The sequence below is a fragment of the Eupeodes corollae genome, chromosome 2, assembly GCF_945859685.1.
Source record: "Eupeodes corollae chromosome 2, idEupCoro1.1, whole genome shotgun sequence".
NCBI lineage: Eukaryota > Metazoa > Arthropoda > Insecta > Diptera > Syrphidae > Eupeodes > Eupeodes corollae.
This window is the reverse complement of record NC_079148.1, coordinates 98939012-98960623: the sequence shown is the minus strand read 5'-3', so window position 1 is coordinate 98960623 and position 21612 is coordinate 98939012. Positions and strand designations below refer to the sequence as shown.

At 30.3% G+C, this 21612-nt stretch overlaps 1 protein-coding gene across 1 annotated transcript in view; it reads left to right on the top strand.

Annotated features, from left to right (window-relative positions):
* The window catches only part of LOC129946449 (uncharacterized), a 99353-nt gene that overhangs the window by 26370 nt on the left and 51371 nt on the right, over positions 1-21612 (top strand). Inside the window, exon 2 of the mRNA XM_056056632.1 lies at positions 15820-16239. Within this exon, the coding sequence (XP_055912607.1) occupies positions 15820-16239 (420 nt within the window). The remainder of the gene's footprint in view (positions 1-15819; positions 16240-21612) is intronic.

The following is a 21612-nucleotide window of genomic DNA, read 5'->3' as shown; positions in this document are numbered from 1 at the left end:
TTTTCTTAAAGTTGTTTATAAAACATTTGTGTTCTTTGAATCAAAAACGAGTGAGTGACGTAGGAAAACCAAAAGAAACAAGATGGTTTGTTTGTGACAGTTTCTTTTTTTTTTTGGAAGCTTAGTTCCGGTTTTGTTTGTTTTACTGAAATCATAAATCGCTTTCATTAAGATTTCCACTTTAATTAATTCATCTCATTAAACTTATTATATCATCAAAACAAAAATAACCACAAAAATAACTTCTATTTTTACTATCAACTTTGTCACATTAAAAAAAGAAAAGAAAAGCTCAGAGAAATGTATCATTTATGTGACCAGTGACTATGCTTATAGAGTGGCTAATTAGTTATTATAAAATAGTAAAAATTTAATGAGCCTATATCTAGTTGACCAGTAACGTAATATTAATCTATTTCAACTTGAGTTCGTTAACATATTGTGTAGATGAAATTATTGTTTTCTTTTGCATAAACTCACAAAATACCCAGTTGTTAAGATTTTTTAATGAAAATTTTCTACATTTCTTTTTGTTTATGCAAATTTGTGATCAAATTCGATACATATGTATGTAAATATGTATAATACATAAAATAAAACTTTAAATAATGACCGGTAAATTCCCAAAAAGTAACGGGAACGCATAATTCCCAACTAATAAAAGCATCAGATTAATGGCAGCGTTCTGGCAGCAAAAATGTGCATTAATAATCACGCAATTTCAATATTATTCGAATTGAAAAACCTGTTTAGTATTTTTTTTTGGTTTGTAAAACGTGTATTAGAATAACAGAATTTATTTTAAGTGTATTGAACTCCTTAATCAAAATTTTAGAATTATAAAAACGAAAAATCAATAAAAAGAATCCATAAAGCTTTGTTCAAAAAAATTTAGAAAGACATTAATTATAATATAAATTATTAATACATTTTCAGACCAATTGTATGATAAAAGATTAAATTTTTTGTTAGAGAGCTTACGAATGAAATGATTAAAATAAACATCAATAAAACAGTCTTTGATGCCTTTTTAATTGGCCTTTAAAGTAACTACGTATTTAGTTAAGACATTATATTTTTAAATGGTTTGAGTTTTACCTTGCGCTCAAAGGAATTTGGAAGTCTTTTTGCTATCAACAAGGTTGAACAAATTTTGTACCAATTTATATGATCTAAAAATTGCTAAACTATTTTATTTTTATCTGAGCGGATCTTTGCTACATTCTCTTTTTTGCGCAGAAGTCACCATTAAAATAATTATGATGGACATATTCAGGTGAACAAAGCCTTAACCAGACTACAAATCAATCTAAGTTTTTGAATAGTACGAGATTTAATCAAAATTGTAAGCACTCACTCATACTATACTAAATGTCTGCTCCAGTTTTGAACCAGTTGTATTTATCTTTGGAGGAATAAACCATGATTTTGCAATAGATTGCAATATTTTTAAACTTACATAACTTTTTTAACGATGAAACTATAGACTCCAGTAAACTGATCTCTTTTAAGTTTTAGTGCAACCTACTAGTGGTTAACGAAATGTCCGAACATTGCGAACAATTTGTCGCAAAACAATTATAACAAAAGCCAGTTGTTGCTATAGTAGATGCGATGTGAAGCTATGAAGCTGGATCGTGAGATTGTTTTATTTTAATGGGATGGAAGCTGTAAGCTCACTCGTATGATTATCTTGATGATACCTCTTATGAAATTTTGTTTTACTTTCTCCAGAAGAACATGAGATGCATCCGAGGCATAAAATTCACTGTGCTGGGTTGTCTAATCTAAAAGAGACAAAGCGCCCGCGCCCTAGGCGACTTTTTTTCTTCAACATTGTGATGAATTAATATTATTAATATTTAATTTTGTATAAGGTAGATATTGATCAAAAAGATTCAAAAATGATGAAATAAATATATGCATCTTGATCTAGAGTTGACAGATGTCAAAATTTTAAAATTCAAAAATAAAAAAATATAAGATATTTAGTTAATCTTTTTTTGGACCTTATTCATCTGAAATAGATGAAGTTTTTCAGAACTTACCGTGTTTTAATTTTTTTTTGAAAGTTTTATAATTTCTTGTTCTCAAAGTTTTAAGAAAGTTACATTGTTCGACGTTCGTGGTCACGGGATAAGACTGACATTTAATAGGTGTAAAAGTTATTGTTTTTTTAATACTCACTATTGCTCTTAAACAGTACAGGTGCCTAGTTGTTGTAACACTATGATTTTTTGTGGGTAGTGTGTTACAGTATTTGGTTGCTACTGCTTCAAGTCAATGTATTCATTGTTACAAGCTAAACTCACGACGACGTCAAGTATCAGTTTTTTTGTGGTTGTTTTCATTACTTTATTTATTATAGAGGATCACATGTTGATGATAACTTGAAGCTTCTATGTTGAAGTTTTTTTGCTGCTTTATTTTTATTGCCTCACTTACAATTCTCGAGTATAAAATCTTTCAATTGCAATGAATTTGTCTCGAGCAAACGAAATGAAGTGACCTTCGTTGTAAAGACTACATAGAAGTTCACATATTGCAGATTTTTCGTCTGCATTGTTTTGGATGGATTTAATATGTTAATTTAATCAGATTTGTATACCTCTCTTCATTTTCCATTATACGATAACCCACAACTGCAAGGAACGGGGTACATTCGAGGATTTTGGAATGAAATTCTGTCTTTCGGTTACTTTCGAAGTTGATTTTCTGATTTTCTTAAAATTCGTCCGATTCTATTCTTGATTTCTTAAATGTAAGGTTAAAATGTAAAAAGTTAAAAAAAGTCCTTATATGTTAATAAGAGCCAAAACTACACATGTGATAATATACATATACCAATTGCAGTATACATTTCTTTTCTGATATTTGTGGCCGATTTTATTCTAAAATACAGGAATGATGATGAGATTTCTTTTTCTATTTCTTTCATTTCCAAATCTAGGGTTTTATTGAGGATATTTTTTAAAATACTGTATCCATACGTTATTAATATTTAACCTTATTTATAAAATATAAGATGTAAGATATTTACAATCAACTTCAACAATTTAGAACTGTCATCAGAACTTGGCAGTTTTGATTTTATTAGATTTAGAATATCTTTAATTTGGAAATTGGCGAATTAACCATAATTTCATCGTCTTCAATATAGAGGTTTTTTATTCTGGCAAGACTACGATAACTTAGGCGACAAGATATAATAACGGATTTTGTAAGAACAGTTAAAAAGAAGCATTTTTTCACTACGCGAAAGGGGTCTTTCTCCCCCCGTTTAGACAGGAGCGGCGATTTAAAAAAATTATCACTTTAAATGGAAAAAAATAGTTAAAAATAATGGTAATACTTACAATTAAGTATTATACATTTTTTAAAGCCAACATTTTGTTTTATTAGCCAGTTTTTAAATCAAGTCAAAACTACATATGTATAATTTTTGAAAAATGTACTTTTAAACTCAAAATTTTAGTAAAAAAAGTAAAAAATTGTTTAAAGTGTAATTTTTCAATACTTCAGGATTACTACAAATGTTTTTAATTTAGAATTTTCTCAAGAAATAGAAGACATAAAATCATCTAGTTTTTAGTTTTTGATTAAAAACAAATAAGTGCAATGAATTCTAAAAAAAAAACAAAAAGTTTAAAAATTATACTAATTAAACCTTTTGGTTAATTTTTGTTTGACCAAATTTTGAGTTTAAAACAATTTTTTTTTTTCAAAAACTATGCATAGTTTTCAATTGGAAAGTGTTGACTTTAAAATGTATAAAACTTAGCTGTAAGAATTGCCATTTTTAATTTTTTTTTCTATTTAACGTCCTTTTTATTTTAAATTGCTCTTCCTGTCTTAACGGGGGGAGATAGACCCCTCCTCCCATAATAAAAAATGCTTCTTTTTAACTGTTCTATACAATCCCGTCATTAAACTTTGTCGCCTGAGTTATTTTACTCTCCCGTTTATTCTTTTATCATGGACACATAAAATATTGAAAGTTTTTAACCATTGAATATGAATGCTCTGCTAAGAGTATGTTCTTCTACTGGAAGGCGATATATTTTCAGTGGTTATGGAAATGAAGGTTTTAAATTCTTCAACAATTATATTTCCTTTAAAGAAAACAAAATAACAAAACAACAACAAACAGATTTTTAATTTTGATAAATTAGAAACGCATCAAACATTTTTATTTATTTTTCTGCAATTCTTTTATTTGTTGTAACAATTTAAACATATAACAATCGATGACATAATACACAAACAAAATATTGTATAAAAAAAGAAATGTTTAAATCAAAAATGTATTTGTTCTTATTAAACTGTGAAGTTATTCCAAAAGTCTTATATTTTCAAAAAGAAACATCAGTCGTTAAAGTTTTTTTTTGTATCACGTCAGGTTTTTCAGTTATCGCGAAACCATTTATGCTAAAATAGTTTTTAACAGAAAAAGGCAAAACCGTGTGGGAGTACGTTTTGTTTTTGTAAGGAATCTTGTCTTGCCAATTAGTAGTAGAAGTAAAATGTTTTTTATATTCAATTAATATTTTTATACATTTTTGAGTTTAACTTGAAAGAAAGTTATGTTGAAAGATTTAAAAAACTTACGACAATGACATAAAGAGTCGTCGGTCGGGTAAGTGAAAAGATACAAATTATTTTACATTTAAGTACATTTATAAAAAAGATACAATTTTTATTTAAGATAAATTTAAAGAGAAATCCTAAATTTTAATGTGATGTGCACACGTCCATAGTCAAAATATTTCTAAATTAAATAAACTCTATTAAGATTCGTTTTCTATAGCTTATAGCCACGTAAATACAACTCGAGAGTCTATTCCAATGAGCTCTGCAATTTCCGTTAAGGACAGCAATAATTTCAGCTTCATTTATAGTTGCCTTTTCAAAATGTCATCATGAATTCTCTTAGTACGGGACACCTGCCTAGGAAGTTTTGTATATCTTCTTCTTCTACATCATGTTGATGCTTTGCCTCCAAGCCTATTTCCGTTGAGTAATGATAATCCAACATCTTGAAAATTCTTGTGCTGCTTTCTCGCGCTCTCCGCTCTGCTTCTTGATTTGCATGCGATTTCAGTTGATCAAGAATTTGTGAGTTATTGACAATCCAATCTCTTTCATTTGTTATATTCTCATCCCATCATTAGCCGAACATGTTTCCGATCATATTAATTTCCTTAACCCATGTCAGTCTCATGTCAGTATATTCAAATATAGGCTTTTGTTCATATCTCAGGTGTTGGTCCAGTGTGTTGTAGTGCCCGTCTTTAGCTGCGGTACCAATCGGTAATGCATAGTTTGAAGTGCATGATGGTAACTTTAAAAGTCTTTTCAGAAAGTATCGTTGTAGCTTATCCACTTCATCAAAAGTTCCAAAACCGCAGACTTGTGCACAATGACTTTAAATAGCTCTGCTTACTGCCAAAAAGTGTTTCAATTTTGAACTGAGGTTGATATTCTGCTAACCCAAAAAACAATGCCTTGTCGCGTTAATACTGTTCTTTGCTGCTGCATTTCTTTTCTCTACATGCTTAAAAAAGTTAATCTTTGGAGTGAGCAGAACACCAATATATGTATACTGAGGTACAATCCGAATTTCTTCTCCGTTGAAAATCCACTTTTCCCTATTTGATAGCCTGCCACTATTTCGAAAGATCATAATATCCGATTTTAAAAGATTCACTTCGAGATTCCAATCGCCGCAGTACTCTTCAAAACTTTCTATTATGCGTTGCAAAACCTCCACATACTCTGCTAAGATGACCATGTCGTCAGCATCCACACCTTATATTCAAACTGTCGATATTAAGACCTCCTTCAATAAAAATATGTGATAAAAGGCATCCTTGTGTCAACCCATATAGTGTTTCGAAGTACTCCGATAACTCCCTTTCTGTGTACACTGCTGAGAGTATATGCACTCAAGCAGGTTTACAAATTTAGTTGAGACTCCCATTTCACGTAACTTGATCATTAATAGCGGTCTGGAGATTTTATTAAAAGCCGCCTTGAAGTCCAAGAAAAAAGCATAGACTTTCTTTTTTTCAATCAGCTAATATGTACAATAGACGCCAAGTTATAGATATTATCCACTGTAGAATATTTCTTTCTAAAGCCAGCCTGATATTCTGTTAATATATTATTTTATTCCACCCAATTATACGACTTTTCATTAAGGACTCCCATCATGATTTTTGCTATACAATTCATGAACGAAATTCCCCTGTAATTGCTTGGATCATATGTGTTGCCTTTTTTGAAAATTAGAAAAATCACAGATTTGGTGAACATTTCTTCTACCCTGCATTCTTCTATTATTTTGCTGTATGTCGTTGCGAGTTATTCCGAAAAGTATCTGTAGCATTTATTATGAACTCATATGGAATCCTATCTTCTCCTGGCACCTTATTGAGCATTTCTCAGAAAATTCCTTAATTCACCAACACAAAATGGCATATCTAATGTTGAGTCCTCGACGTAGTTTGCTACGTTAAGTATGCTGCTCATTTCTTGCCTTGGATTTAGAAGGTCTCTGAAATATGCTTGAAATTCCAAAGTAGTTATGTCAGCCATCACATTCTGGTCTTGGGGTTTTATCTCCTTGGCTAGACGCCACCAGTCTCTGCTGTCTCGAACTGTATTAATTTTTAATTATATTTGTTGTTGGTATAATTTTTTGCTTTTTTTACAAACATTTGTATGGTCTTGTTGAAATTTTAAATAGCATAGTTTAGTCTCTTGAATTTTTGATTTGCGAAATGCATTGAGGGATTTGAAAGCTTTTCTTCATGCGATGTCACATTCGGAATTGTACCACTTGTTTTTCGGGTTGAACGTTCTTCAATTGTTGTTTAGTAGGAGTGCATACAACTTTATTATGTTGGTTAAGTCTGCTAAGTCGATTGTTTCTTTTTCGATCTTGACTTGCTGAAGATTTAAGTTTAGATTTGTTTTGTAGTCTGCTTTTTTGGTATCATTCTACTTGAGTTTTGGCAAAAGGTTGTTGGGGCAGGTTCCGCTATCAGTGTTGTTTTTCTGAAAGCTCAATATCATTCACAAATAATATTACTAAAGTTAGTTAGATTTGTCTCCTTTTGTTCTGCCATTAAGAATAATGAGCCCGTTGTCGTTGCAAAACTCCAAAAACTCCTTCCCTTTTGTATTAATAGTGATATCTTTAGAACGGCGGCGTATTTCGAGTCCAGCAGTAAATCTTGCTATATAAAAATCCTCAATATCTTGCTGTAAATTAACCATTCTTACATTCATATCTCCCATAACTATGAGATTTTCAAAAGTATTTTCATCAAAGCTTTCCCCGCTTATAAATTCATGGCGTATATCATCTTTGATAAGGCTCTTTTTGATTTGATAAACCATTCCCCCACTTGCTCTTCCAAAACGGCTACTTCGCGTGGCTGGTCTCCAATATGTGTGGAAGTCTTTGAATTATTTATTTAACTGATTTATTTTATCGTCTTGTAAATGTGTTTCTTTAAGTACAAATATCTCGTGTGATGTTACATAACTGAAAAAATGAGTGAGTAGAATTTTGTTCTCTAAACCGTGTATACGTTATATGACATGATTCTAATAGCTTGTTTTAGTTCTTTAATGTTTACAATATCATTATTTCCTAGATTTGACATAAAGTATTTAAATTATGAAAACTTATGAAACTTATGAAAACCGTTTTTTTTTTTGCAAACAATTAAAGTCCAAACCGAATTTTTGTATATGTTTTCCCCGAAAGTTCATATAAATTCAAATCAAGACTCGTAACCAATGAGAATTTCCAGAAACTAAGTAAAATGCTAAAATGATTTGTACTTTTTAACATCATTACGTATTATAAAGAGATATTTTGAGTTTTAACTTAAAAAAAAAAGTTTTTGGTTGTTTTTAGCACTTTTAAAGAATATTTTAAAAACCTGATGTGGTAGAAAAATATTTTCAAAAAAAGTTAATTTTAATTTTAACATAAAAGACCTAGCCTTTTGCAGAATATAAAAATATTTTCAGCTGATATTTTAACACAAGTAGAATTAACTTAATACTAAGGTTATTTTAAGCCTGACCCTTCTCCTTATATTAATTTGAAATTATTTATTTTATTTCCCGTGTTAATACAACTTGATGACTCTTAGGTTGCAGTAAAAGCTTATTTATAACAAAACTTAGTTTTGGGTTTTTTCAAAAAAAAATCTTCTTTTTTTAAATAAAAGTTGTCGTATTTGTTTGCTAATCTCCTTATTTGTAAACTATTTCCATATATTTATTTTAAGAAACGATGTATTTTGTCCAATTATCTATTTCGTTAGTTATTAGTTGAAACATATAATTAAAAGTTAGTTATTTAATCGTCATGAAAGAAACCAATGATTTATTTTAGTACATCTTCCGTCTAAAACTGTTTAGTTTTTTTTTATTTATTTCCGAGATTTTGTTGAAATTTATTTTTATTGACAACAAATAAATAATATTACCACAAGCTATATTATGAATGTTTCGGCATCAAAACAAACACTTAATTTACTCTACAAACTTTACACTAAACTAATAATTAAAACTCTTCATGATGATCAGACCAATTCCATCTGGCATTTGTTATTAATTATCTCCATAAACTAACTTTCGAGTTATGTTGATGGGTAACCTTGGCCTTAAACCTTAAGAGCAATTGCGTGCAATTCAGTTGTGCATTTTATTTTAAAATACCATTGAAAACTATTTCTGTGCAAAATACAAATCTATTTGGAAACTTAGAGGACCTTGGTGATTCTGCTGGGCTATATCCATCAAAGATTTATGTTTAATGAATTAAGAATTAAAACTACATATAATCAATCAATCTCGTGACTTGCAACTCATCTTATATTTAAGTATCAGTAAATTTTTGAAGTTTCACATCTAGGAGAGTTATGTGACCTATAGCAAATATCAAGTTATTATGTAACTGGGTTTATTATTTTTTCAACACCTTCTCAACTGTAAGACGCTGACTGAAATGAAAGATGAATTCTATTATGAAAAGTATACTAAAAAACCTTTGCTGAATTGTTGTACATAATCTTGGATACCTATTCTATTATTTTTAAACGGATTTCTTTTTGCAGAAATGGCTATAAATGTAAAACCATTGCACATCTTTGACGTTTGTGAGTAGTCAAATGAAATATAGATATAAAAACATGCTTTCAACAACAAATGCATAAAGTTAACAGAAATGGCTTTCAGCTGAAAGTATATTTAGCCACACCTAATTGAAATTCAGGTACTCCTCACAGACCAGCCCTGGTCAAGAAAAAATTATTTTCCAAATTCTTCATAACACTAAAAAATGAGGTAATATTGTACCTATAGATTTTAAGTGTTTTCAAGAGCACACGCATTTTTGACACTCTCTAATAAATATCTACTTTCACTTTACTTTGATTTTTAAAATATTCATTCCTACCTAATAACTACTTTAAGTAAAGAAAAAATGTGTTTTCAATTGACCTTAAGCCTTTGGACTTAATCAAAACATAAACATAAATAATTGGCCAATTAACAGGTGTTTCGTGCTAAGATGATTTACTCATCGTTTCATCGATACATTAAAGTACCTATCCATCTATAATACTCTTTATGTATAATAGATGCTTGAAACGGTTTTAAGTCTTTTCGAACATTAATCAAATTACTTACAAACGACATACCTTTGTGGTATAGCTTGGCTATTATAGGATGGGGAATATTCATTTGATTTTGCAGTAGCTTATAAGATTCTGTAAGAGCATAAACATACTAAACATACCTGATGGGTTTTGCTCATAAATCTTTGTTTTGTGATCGACATCTTTCAAATGTTTGAATAAAAAAACAAAACAAAGAAAAGATATTTTCACCCACGTGTGTATATTTTAAGTTTTTTTGAATTATAGTAAGGATAGTAAAGTTGAAAATTCTCTTCTGCTTTAATTTCAGCAAAGGTCTTAAGCACAAAATATTTTTTTTTTATAGAAACAAATAAAGCCGATTTCGACAGCTTTCTAGCTTTAGAAACGATTTGAGTAAGTTCAGCTTAATATATTTTATTCCTCTAGCTCAATTCATTTCACACATAAAGTACTAATCTCAAAAAATTTGAATCAGACACTCACGGAAATAATGAAGAAATTTTAAAAAAGAGGCTGGGATGCGACCCACACTGATTACTTCCCATCCCGTCTGTCGATTTTCTTGCTTAAAAGTTTGTAAGTTTAGTGTTGCGTTAAAAAATCTGTCAGTTGAATTATTATTCTTAACAACATTATTTAGCATTAAATGAAATAGTGTTATTTCAAAATCTAGTTTTGTAAACTAGATTTTTTGTTGAAAACCAATTTTCACCAATAGCAATAGCATTTCTTAAAATTTTATATTTCTTATATAAACTAATACAAATTGGATAAATGAAAATAATTTGAGAGATATCAAGAACCGAACTTCAATTTATACAAAATTAGCGTACTACTTTTTCTAGATCTTATTTTTTTATGAAAAATCGGACTGTTCTTATAAAAAATTACTGAACGTCAAAAACAATATTATATATGAGATAAAATAAGTATAAAGCCAATTTTTTAAAAGTTTTTAAAAGATATTTGAGTCGAAAGTAAATGTTTACCTCAGTGAGTATACTTTAAGTATTGCTTTTGGTAAGAAAATTGTCGATTCGATTTTTCTCAATTTTTGTTTGAATGTTAAAAACAATATTTCTTATAATAAAGATTTGTTGAAAGCCATAATCTAAAATGTTCGGAAAGAATTATGAGTCGAAAATCAGTATCGACCAAGTTTTGTTAATTTTGTTTTTTAGGTTTTTATTAAAAAAAACGTCAATTCGATTTTTCTCAAAATTTTACCAGATTTTGAAAACGTTATTCTTCGTTGGAGATAAAATCATTTCATGTTCATAAAATTTTGGACGTGAAATATATAAAAAAAAAATAATTCAAGTCTCTAGCGGTATTGGTTCGTGAGATATTTAGGGTTTACCAAAATATTCACCTTTTTTTTTAAACGTCGATAAATGTAAAAATTTTCAATTTGGCAAATCGGACCGATTGCAATAACTTCCTATGGAACGTTAAAAAAGTATCTATTTTGGATTAAAGGGAGTGGTTTTCAACCATTTTCTAATAAATTATTATAAGTTTAAATGAGTAAGGAAACCACTCTCCCAAATTTATTAAATATCAAAATAGTCTCTTTAACTTATAGCGGTAAATCTTAATCGTCTAAGGTTTAAGAGCAAGACAATTGAAGCCAATTTAATCTCAAGTCTAATGCCTTAAAATGTTGGACTTAAAAAGTTAAAAAAGGAAAAATTATTATGTACTAGGCCATTAAATCGAAATAAATGGTTAACATCAATAATACAAATTAATTTAAAACGATTTTATATAATTGTAGATAAAGTCGAAATTCATTTGCAACTTTACCTCAGTGAGTATACTTTAAGTACACAATACTGCATGCAGAAGATTATTTTTGTAATATGTTATGAGATACAGTAATCGTGCTTGTTGAATTTTATTTCGAGTAGAGTGCTGTTTTGAGTATGAATTAATGTAATTATTTATAATATCAGATTGAAATAATAATTTATGCGGATACTTATGTACCTACTCGAATGTGGTAAATGTTTGTGGGCTTCAAGAAGAAAACAAAAATATGTCAAGGATCGAAAGTGGGTACCTCTATACCTAACGAAACACGATGTTGACTTTTTTCCTCATCATGTTTTTGGTTTAAGAAGCCATCGGAATGTTTGTACATGCCGAAAGTTTTGAAATATTGACAACAACAATAAAAAATAGAGAGTTTCACTTTTTTGGATGCGGTCGCTTTATTTTGTTTTAAGCTTCTTTAGAAAACAGACAAAATAAAGAGGATTAATTATCATCTTGTCTTATGCCATTTGACAAAAGTGTATCTACATACATCAGTGTATGGATTTTTCTTTTTATCGTTCCCCCGAACAGGTATTTATTTCAAATCATTTGATTTTGGGTATAAAAGAAAGTATATATCGTCGTAGAAGGGTCAGCGATCTTTGGAACAACTTTAAAAGAGAACAAAACAGTCGATAGAAATTAAGTGACTTTGGATATAACTACAGTATTTCCCTCTTAGCTACGCAGGCAATTTTTTGTAAGATTGTTTGATAAATTACTTTATCAATTAAATCGAATAATAACATCTGACAAATTTCAGATTCCAATTTCAAGTGACAAAAAGAACACAAGAACACATAGACAAAGGTTTGACTATACCTCAAGAGTTATAAAAACAGTTTACTTTTTGGTTCTCAAAAACACAAGCTTTTGCCAATTGAGTTGATGAGATATTTGTCTTTAACTTTTGTTATTAATTGTTCAGACCAATGTTAAAAATCTCAAATTAATGATTTGGTAGCTCAAGAAACAAACCTTTTATAAAAAGCTGTAATTTGGTGTGCAGTAAGCGTCCTCCCAACTTTTATATATAGGAAATTAGTTTAAGTATTTTTTAATAATTTCTTTGTTATCGTTAAACTAACCGAGTAATACATGTTTCTGGTTTGCAAGCTTCGTTTTGCGGTTTCAAAAGTTAAGGTAAATAAAACACATATAAAATATTAATTTTCATATTTCTTTTTTATTACAAAGTTTGAACGTTGACATTATGTGTGAAATACTACATCATTAAAATGACCACCACGCGAAATGTTGCAAACATCGACTCTTTTGATGTAATTTTCGACCACTTTCTGACACATATTGATTGGCATCTCAGCCATAACTAAACGAATGTTGGTTAAGAGTTAAAGGTTTATTTGCATACACACGGTCTTTCGCGTAGCCCCACACAAAAAAGTCCAGCGGTGTCAAATCGCATGATCTTGGTGGCCAGTTGATATCACCACGACGAAAAATTACGCGGCCAGAAATTATCTCTAGGAATAAAGGCATTTTTGCTAGAATTGTGTTGGCATATGGCACCGTATTTTTGAAACCACATGTTCCCCAAATCGTATTCTTGATTAATAGGTAAAAAACGAAGTTATCATATGACTATAAAGCTCCGAATTGACGGTGACAGTTGTTCCATCGTGGTTTTCGAAGAAGTAAGGTTTGTTCACACCTCCGGACCGATGAGCGAACCAAACAGTGACTTCTTGTGAATGTAATTTTGTTTATTAACATTCCTCCCGAAATATGCTTCGCCGCTGAAGAAAACGCTTGTTGTTTAAGCACCAATTCGACGTATCTACGACGTTCTGAATGGTCAGTTGGCCTTCAGTTGTTGTGTGAGCCTGACTTTATATGGACATAGATGTAGATCCAAATGCTTAATAGACCATAATGTATCGTAAGACAATCATAATTCTTCAGAACGACGAGGAATCGACACATTTGGATCTTCGGCAATACTATCAGCAGCATATTTACAGCAGCGATATTTTCAGTGAAATGCGAAACGATGATTCACTAGCCTTACAATATCTGTAAAAATAGAGCGTTTTTAATCATAAGTTTCAGGTTGAACAGCCTGCTATTTTGGCAGCTGTCACTTTTCAAGCTGTCATCTTGTGACAAATGATAATTAAAGTCATGTGAAGAATCGAAACTCTGTACGTCAAGAACAAATAAGAATAATTGGCTGTGTTCAATCTCGTGTTGAATTGGGTATCTTGGATAGGTGGATTTTTAGATACATTGTTGAACGAGTTGGGTAGCTGTCAAAAAATAAAAACAAATTTCAGCTGTTCACAAAAAGCACAGAAACATTTAAGTTTCGAAGTCAAAATTGTTGTACGATAAAACACTTAATGGATAATTCAACTGATGAATTGACCCCAGAGGATGTCACAAGGGAACCTATTGTTTTGGTGTCACTTACTTGCGCCTCATTGAGGTAAATTTCAGCCATCATCTCAAAGTATGGTTAATTCCTCGCCCTCGACCAGTCGACGTTTTCTTGTTATTGTCTATGATAATTTTGTAGCGCTTTTTCATATTTTTTAATTTTATTTCTTATTCCTTCATCAAAAATTGAATTGGGTCTCGGAGCTGGTCTTTTCTCTTTCTGCACTCCTTTAAGAAGAGCAGAATGAATTTATGTTCCCAACCTTAAAAAAAGGGAAGAACCAATCTTCTTTGCTGTTTTTAATTTATCTGAAAGAATAACTTACCTTTCCTTTCAGCGACCTTATTTGCTTGTAGCTCCACAAGCTGTCCACCTCTGTCTGCTTTTATACATAAAAACAAAAAAGTTAGATTTATTTATTTAATCAAGATTAATATACATATATTTAACTGTATTTTGTTCCAACTTCGGAACAGGATGAGGTTCTTCAACTTAAGAGGGCTGGACACTAGATTGGAGGTAAGACCTAGCAAATTTGTCATCTACAAAACGAGAACAAAATAAGTCAATTCTGATGTTTTAAAAAAATAGATCATAAACTTTCTAAAATTCGGAGGCAAATACCTTCTTCATCGTCTATTATGTACAGAACATCCTTAAATACAACTTCAACTATAACTTTTTCTATCTTTTTGTTTACCAACAAATACAAAAAGCTGAAATCAATTTTAAAGTTTCTTGAAATTCAACCATGTGCTGAATCAGCTGTTCTGTCAGATACCTATGTACATACCCCAGAAATTCTTGGATACTTTTGGATTACTTTTGACATATCAACTGCTTTTGAACAGCTGTTATTTTACACGTAAAACACTAACAACAAGGTATCCGGATACGCTTTCTGTCTGAGATTGAACGCAGCCATTCTGAGCAGTTCGTAATTTTTGAAACAAAAACAAAACAGTCTTTAAAAGTTAATTAACAAATTTTCTAAATTTTTATCGAAAAATCAGCTTCAGTGATATTTTAACCTTATAGGTAGAATTATCGCCTATTACTTTTAGATTGGAAAACCTATGAATAATTGTTGAAAAGAAAAGTAGTTGTTTTTAGCAGTTTTTATACTGTCTAACGGTGTGATGCGACCTTACCTATTTCAAAACGAGGCTGGTGCAACAATTATGGAGTATACATTGTGGTACAATAGTTTTTATTAATAATTGTTTAGACCTAAATTGAATTTAACAAACATTATTATAAATCGCAGCAAATCCAAATATTTTGACTAACTTATGTTTGCCCTTCTCTTCACAAAAATATTTCTTTTTTAATATGATATTCTAGATAAGCCAGATGTGGACATGTGGCTGCTGAAATTGTGATCACACTTAAAATAAATCTTATCTTCAACCGCGCGAGTATAATCTACATTATGAGAACAAGTTTCTTCAAAAATCTAGAATCGGAAACTTTTTTTAACATAAACTGTATTTCCAGAAGTAAAGAGTTAATTAGTTTGCATTATTTGAATGTTTAATTTTAGTTTTTATTTTAATGATTTTTTTTTACCCCATCAATGAATATTCATTTTAGGTTCAGTTATTAAAGTAGATTTTAATATTCTTTTATATTTTAATAAAACTCAATTAGCGACGAAAAGTAAAAATAGACATCTTTTATTCGAGTTTTATTCAAATTAGTCTAAAAGCTTTATTTTGTGATAAAAATACTATCAGAAGTTTATATGAAAAAAAGGACCCACCAAAAGCAAAAGTTTCCAAATCCTATACAAATATGATTCAAGCTAATCTTAAGTTATAGTTTTCTTGAATGAATAAAAACACAATTTATGTTTAACTTTTTAAAATTATATTCAACTTTTCATTAAATCTCAGTTATATTTCTTTTTCTTTTTAGAAAATCAATTCGACCAATCAGAAATCGAACGTCAAAATAAAATAACCAAACAAATATTTGCAAATTATCTTGAGAGACACTTTTTCCCATATAGAAGAACAAATCAAAGAATTCCTACAATCGATGAAATTCTTCCAAGAAATCTTTTAAATAAAAATCCAACATCTGGACGTACATCTCACAGCCGGGCTAATCGAAGACAAATACCCGCTTTAAGTCCGGCTGAATTTAATGAAGACGATTCAAGTCAAGATGGTGGTGGTGAAGTTGTAGACGAAGCCGAAAAGGATGATGTGGCAGAAGTCAGCGATTCGAGAGAAGCTGATGATGAATCATTACAAAGTGTTGAATCAGAACAATTCGATCAATATTACAGGGATCTACTTGATCGCGATCCAAGTGAAAACGAAATAGATAGCGGTAAGAATTTCATTATTTTGTATACTTACATAATATGAATTACCAGGCAGAAAATGTGTGATTTTTTAAATTAGGTTTTAAAATAAGATTTTAAATTTGTGGAATAAGTGGGGTAAGAACATCACTAGTAACAGACCTCCGAAAAAAAATCGACTTTTCAATACGAAGTGATACATAAATGATGACATTATATCATTTTCCAAAGAAATATTGTCAAAATTTAATTCCTTATGTTGTACGAATATCATTTGAAAATGAATGGATATTATATTACTCGAATATTTCTTAGAGTGGGAAATAGCTGTCAGTGTTTTATATCAAACTATTATTTAAAAATATGTCTCTCATACAAAATTTTCGGGCCTTTTTCGAAGAAAAATCTGCAATAATTTCTTTTGGCGAAATTTCCAGAATTCTTTTATTAACTTCCTATAAAAAGTTATTGTAATCAGTCCTATTGGTTAAATTGAACATTTTGAAATTTCTCGACGTTGCAGTTTTATTTGTCCAATTGCACATTTTGATGTTTCTCGACGTTGCAAAAATCTAAATATAAGATTTTTAAAAAGACGTTCAAAGGCATTTTCCGTCATCCATATCTGAAGAAGCAGTAAAGATATCGATCTTAAATAAATTTTGTTATGTACAGATAATAATTCAGAAAGATGCAGAAAGGACTCTTAAAAAATGATTAGGTGGTTTTTTTTTAACAGTGGCTGGGCTGAGCCGGAAAGAATTTAAGCCTTAATCACGTTCCTCTGCCTAGTAACTATCCGTAATCTGATACCTTTGTATAATTTCGGTGCATTTAAATTCCTCATAAGTATTATTGGAGCCTAGATGTTCAACTCCAGTTTATGCGGAAGAAGTCCTGATGTATTCAAAGAATTCAAAAATTCAATTGCAATATCAAAAGCATTATCTTGATCAGTCAGATTATCAATAGAAAGATAAGTTTGTTGTTGGGCCTGAAACATTGAAAGAACTTTATTGTTTATGTAACAGAATCGTTTTTAGGTGCTTAAATCGCTTGTTCGCGTAACCAATCATCCATTTTCTCTGTAATTTGGGCGACTAACAATTCGTCTTGACCAGTGACGCTAGTTGCAAATGTTGGTTCTATTTGTACTTCACCATCATTATTTAAAATATTTCCATTTCCTATATCCAGAATAGTTCTTGAAAATTGTGCTGCATTCGTCGTTACTGGATGAATTGAATAACCGTCTTTACCATGACTAAATATCAAAGGTTACTGCAATGCATCGTAAGACAGGTGTATTTCACTTACACGTTTTAGAGTGTTATCTTGTGTTCTCAAAACGATATCCCTTTTTGTAAATTCTTGTCCAACAATTAATACGGCTACATCATTAACTTGAGGTGAACTTGACCCTGAACTTTAAATGTAGGCATAAAGTCTCCATGTCTGATTTCATTGGCACCGAATGACGTCATTTGGAAAACAGAATTGTAAACACGAATCATATCAAGAAAATGTTTAGAAACTCGTTGAGAATGATTCTAAAGACTTTTTAATGGTTCCGGTTGATCAGCAATTTCTGCCAATAAAACTTTTCCACCTGAATAGCAGAGACCTGGTGGTTCTTAAGGCTATTTGAATGCACGACAGAAATTTCACTTGGTATTCATATTTCAGTGATATTCGTATTTTATGTGTATAGATAACAAATTATTTACTAATATTATCGGACTATATTTATGCCTTAAACCTGTTCCGTGATAACTTCTTTCATTTGAAGTTTCGAAGCCAAACCATAACAAAAATGTCCTTTTTTGTTAGATTTCAGTTTTATATTTATAGATATTGTTTTTGACATTCAGTAGAATTTTTATAAAAATACAAAAGTCAGGATTTTCATAAATTTAATAAAATTAAAATTACAAAAAGTAGTACGCAAAATTGGTTAGAATTAGTATTCCAATAAGTGCGTTTTTTTGGTATTCCATATACAGTACATTGAGAAATTGCCAACAAAACGATCCGCAGTAGCCAGATTTTTGTATTTAAAAATTGGTACAACTGAAAGAAGATCTGTCAGAATAATAATAAAAAACATAAATAGCAGAAAGTTTTGTAAAAATCAAAAGTTAAAATCAACTTAGCAAAAAAAAACTAACTAAAACTAATAAAATGGACAATTTTCAAGAAGAAATGTTAAAAAAACAGCTGAAAATTGAGACTCTATAAAAAAAAGTTCATATAACAAGGAGTGGGTTTGTTCGTAGACTACTACTTTAACATGTGCTGTTGAGGCGAGCTTGAAGCTCGCCTCAATTCTTTATATACTTAAATCGAGTTGAAATGTGCTTGATTCGCCTTGATTCGGGTCGGGGATCGGAGTCAAGTCAAAATTTGCGAAGAAAAAACTGGGTGGAGGAGTTGGATTTACAGATAATACGTTATGGTCTGTTTATTTCCATGCTTTTGGCAAAAAATATAGTTTTGGTTTAATCAAATAAAAAAATTCACATGGAGTAGGTAACATATTCTTATATGATGCTGAACTATTCAGTTTTTCATTGTTTAACACGAATCAAACTATCTCACTTGCACTTCATAAGAAACATCAAACACCATTTGCATTTTAGAAAATGCTGTCAAACTTAATCATTTTTAAATCTTCTTGTGCGGTGGAAACACCTTGAAGATTTATTTAATCTAAATTGAGATAAACATTTAGTGGAAACAAAGAAAAACAACAACATCTTTTTTATTGTTTTCTCTTGCAAAATAAGCCCAGTTAATCCATTTTCACGAACAAAACTAAATAATATCAACAGTAATAGATTGATTTTTTCGCCAATGTAAAACACACATGATTCCAAATGCACAACTATCAACATTAACAGATTGATTTTTTTTTCCCCAATGGAAAACGCACATGATTCCAAATGCACAACTACTAAACGAACACAGCCATCGAGATACAAATTCAATATCAATCGTACCAACATTTGAGAACGAAATCACATAAGATCCATTCGAGATTCGATTAAATGTCAAAAACCCATCCATAGTCAGATTCTACTCTAACCTTTATCGGTGTTATTCATAACTATGGATATTTTTTTGTTATTCGTGTAAAATCATACAATATCGATAGATTTTCCAATAAAATACAGGTAATTTCTGATTCTTTGCTAAAGCTTCTTGGAAATGTCCAATCCTTATTTGTTTATGTAAGAAATAAAATCTTTCAAAAAATGCTACTAAAGTTGGTAAAAATTGGTTTGCGACTAAAAATGTCGTTGACAAAAATAGATTTTGAAATCAAACTATTTCATGATTTGGAAATTGTTTTTTGTTAGTTTTTTAGAAAAAATTAACTGACATCTTTTTTTAACAAATAACAAAACTCTAAAAAAAAAATGATAAGATATTGTTTTTGACTCAAGTATTAGGAGAGCAAAGAAAGATATTGACTTCAATTTTTTTATCTCATACAAAATATTGTTACCTGTTTGAGTTTAAAAAAAGATAAATCAACAGACGTGATAGAAAGTTTTCAGTGTAAGTCGAATCCCACCCTCTCTTTTTTGGTTTGGATTTCGAAATCTATTTTTTTTGAAAAGTGAAAAATGTTTATAAGATTTTGGTTTTGGTGCGTTGCATTACAAAAAACAAGACGTACAGTATTTTCTGAGAGCGTGCATACCCAATTTTAGTCGCAGAACGCAGCATAATATGTTTAGTTTTTGTCAAAAAGGTAACAAGACAAAACCAACTTACCTCCTAAATGTTATTTAGATTTCTATTGTGCTAAAAACGCAGCAGCCACTAATCCATTTAGCTATCGTTTACCTTCTATCCGGAAAGAAAACTATTATTGGAACTCGAAAATAGGCTAAGACTTAATTTTGTTGTATCAAAATCTGATTAAAAGTCTGCTAAACGACAGCGACGGTGCATTCCATATAAAAATTGTCTAGTCTAATTTTATAATATAAAGTGTAACCGCTAAAGCTCATATAAGAGAAAATAACAATAATCAACTTAGTGACCTCTCTTCCATTCACACGTGTGTTCCTCTGTTCTTGAATCTAAAAATAATAATGTCCTCTGGTGATTGCTGGTCAAATTTACGCCATTATTCAAAATCAATCATAGACATAGTTCAAGTTTAATGATTGATCCGCCGCCGCGGCCGCCACTTCCACCACCAAAATGTAGTGAAAAAAAGTGTTAACTGGTTTAGTTTATTCTTTTCAAGCAAAAAGAAAACCAGTTGATGGCTTATTTTATGACTAAAATAAACTTTTTAATAGCTAATATTTTCAAGGCTATTTTAGTCGTCTTTTATTCATTGTCACAGCTCACAGGCGTGTAGAAAACCGTTATTTGAATTGATTGTAGATTCTGATGAACAGAACAGAGAGGTGGTGATGATATCATCTACATAATATCTATCTAGCCAAGCTTATTATCTTAACTTTATAACATGCATACATATACTCAGGTGTATTTGGTGAAAGCCAAATTAATCTTCTTAAACTATATAATTTTGATGGATGTTAGCACCATGGACCATGGTCAATTTAATTCTGTCTGTCTCTGCTAATGATTGTTTGCATTCGTCTGATGAACATCACTACCTACAAAGCTTAGGTAGTTTAAAATTGCACGCTTGAAGTTCAAGTGTCAGATTATGTTTGCGTTTTCATTTTGATTGATTTATTGACAGAGAAATCGATTTCTCGTATAATTATATAAATACACACAAGTGTACATAACGTTTGACCTCAAAATAATGAACTAGAAATTGTCTTAGGTACTCCAATCCAAGGCTAATTATGGGTAAATTTAGTTTGAAATAAGATTTTTCTTGTAAACATTGAAAAATGTGATTAGTGAAGAATACGAAGAAGGCCTTGAAAAATGTAAACATGTGCCTGAGATCTTAACCCAAAGTACCAGCTTAATGCATGTATACATGCGAGAATTATGCAATTGAAATTAAAAACACTTGGATGGGTGCAAATTTCTCACATTGACAATAATATAATCGTTATGAAATCTCTGACCGAGTTGCTTTTCTGAAAACTCTATCCCAGAGAGTTGTCCTCGGTATCACTGCCGCCCGCTGCCGCCTCGTGTATGGGGTAATTTGTGTTTAGAGAAGATCATAAGAGTCTCTTTGTCTCGGCCTCAGAGATCTCGAGTATTTACATTTTTGTATTTTATTTGTATGTCATAGATAAACTACTTAGTTATTATTATGGTAATATGCTCGAACAACATTTTTATTCAAATTTGTAAGTCTCTTCTATTTGTTTAAAAAAAAAATAATATTTTTTTGTTTTTGTTTTGTAAGATAGTAATTATTCGATTTATTCAATTAACATGTTCAG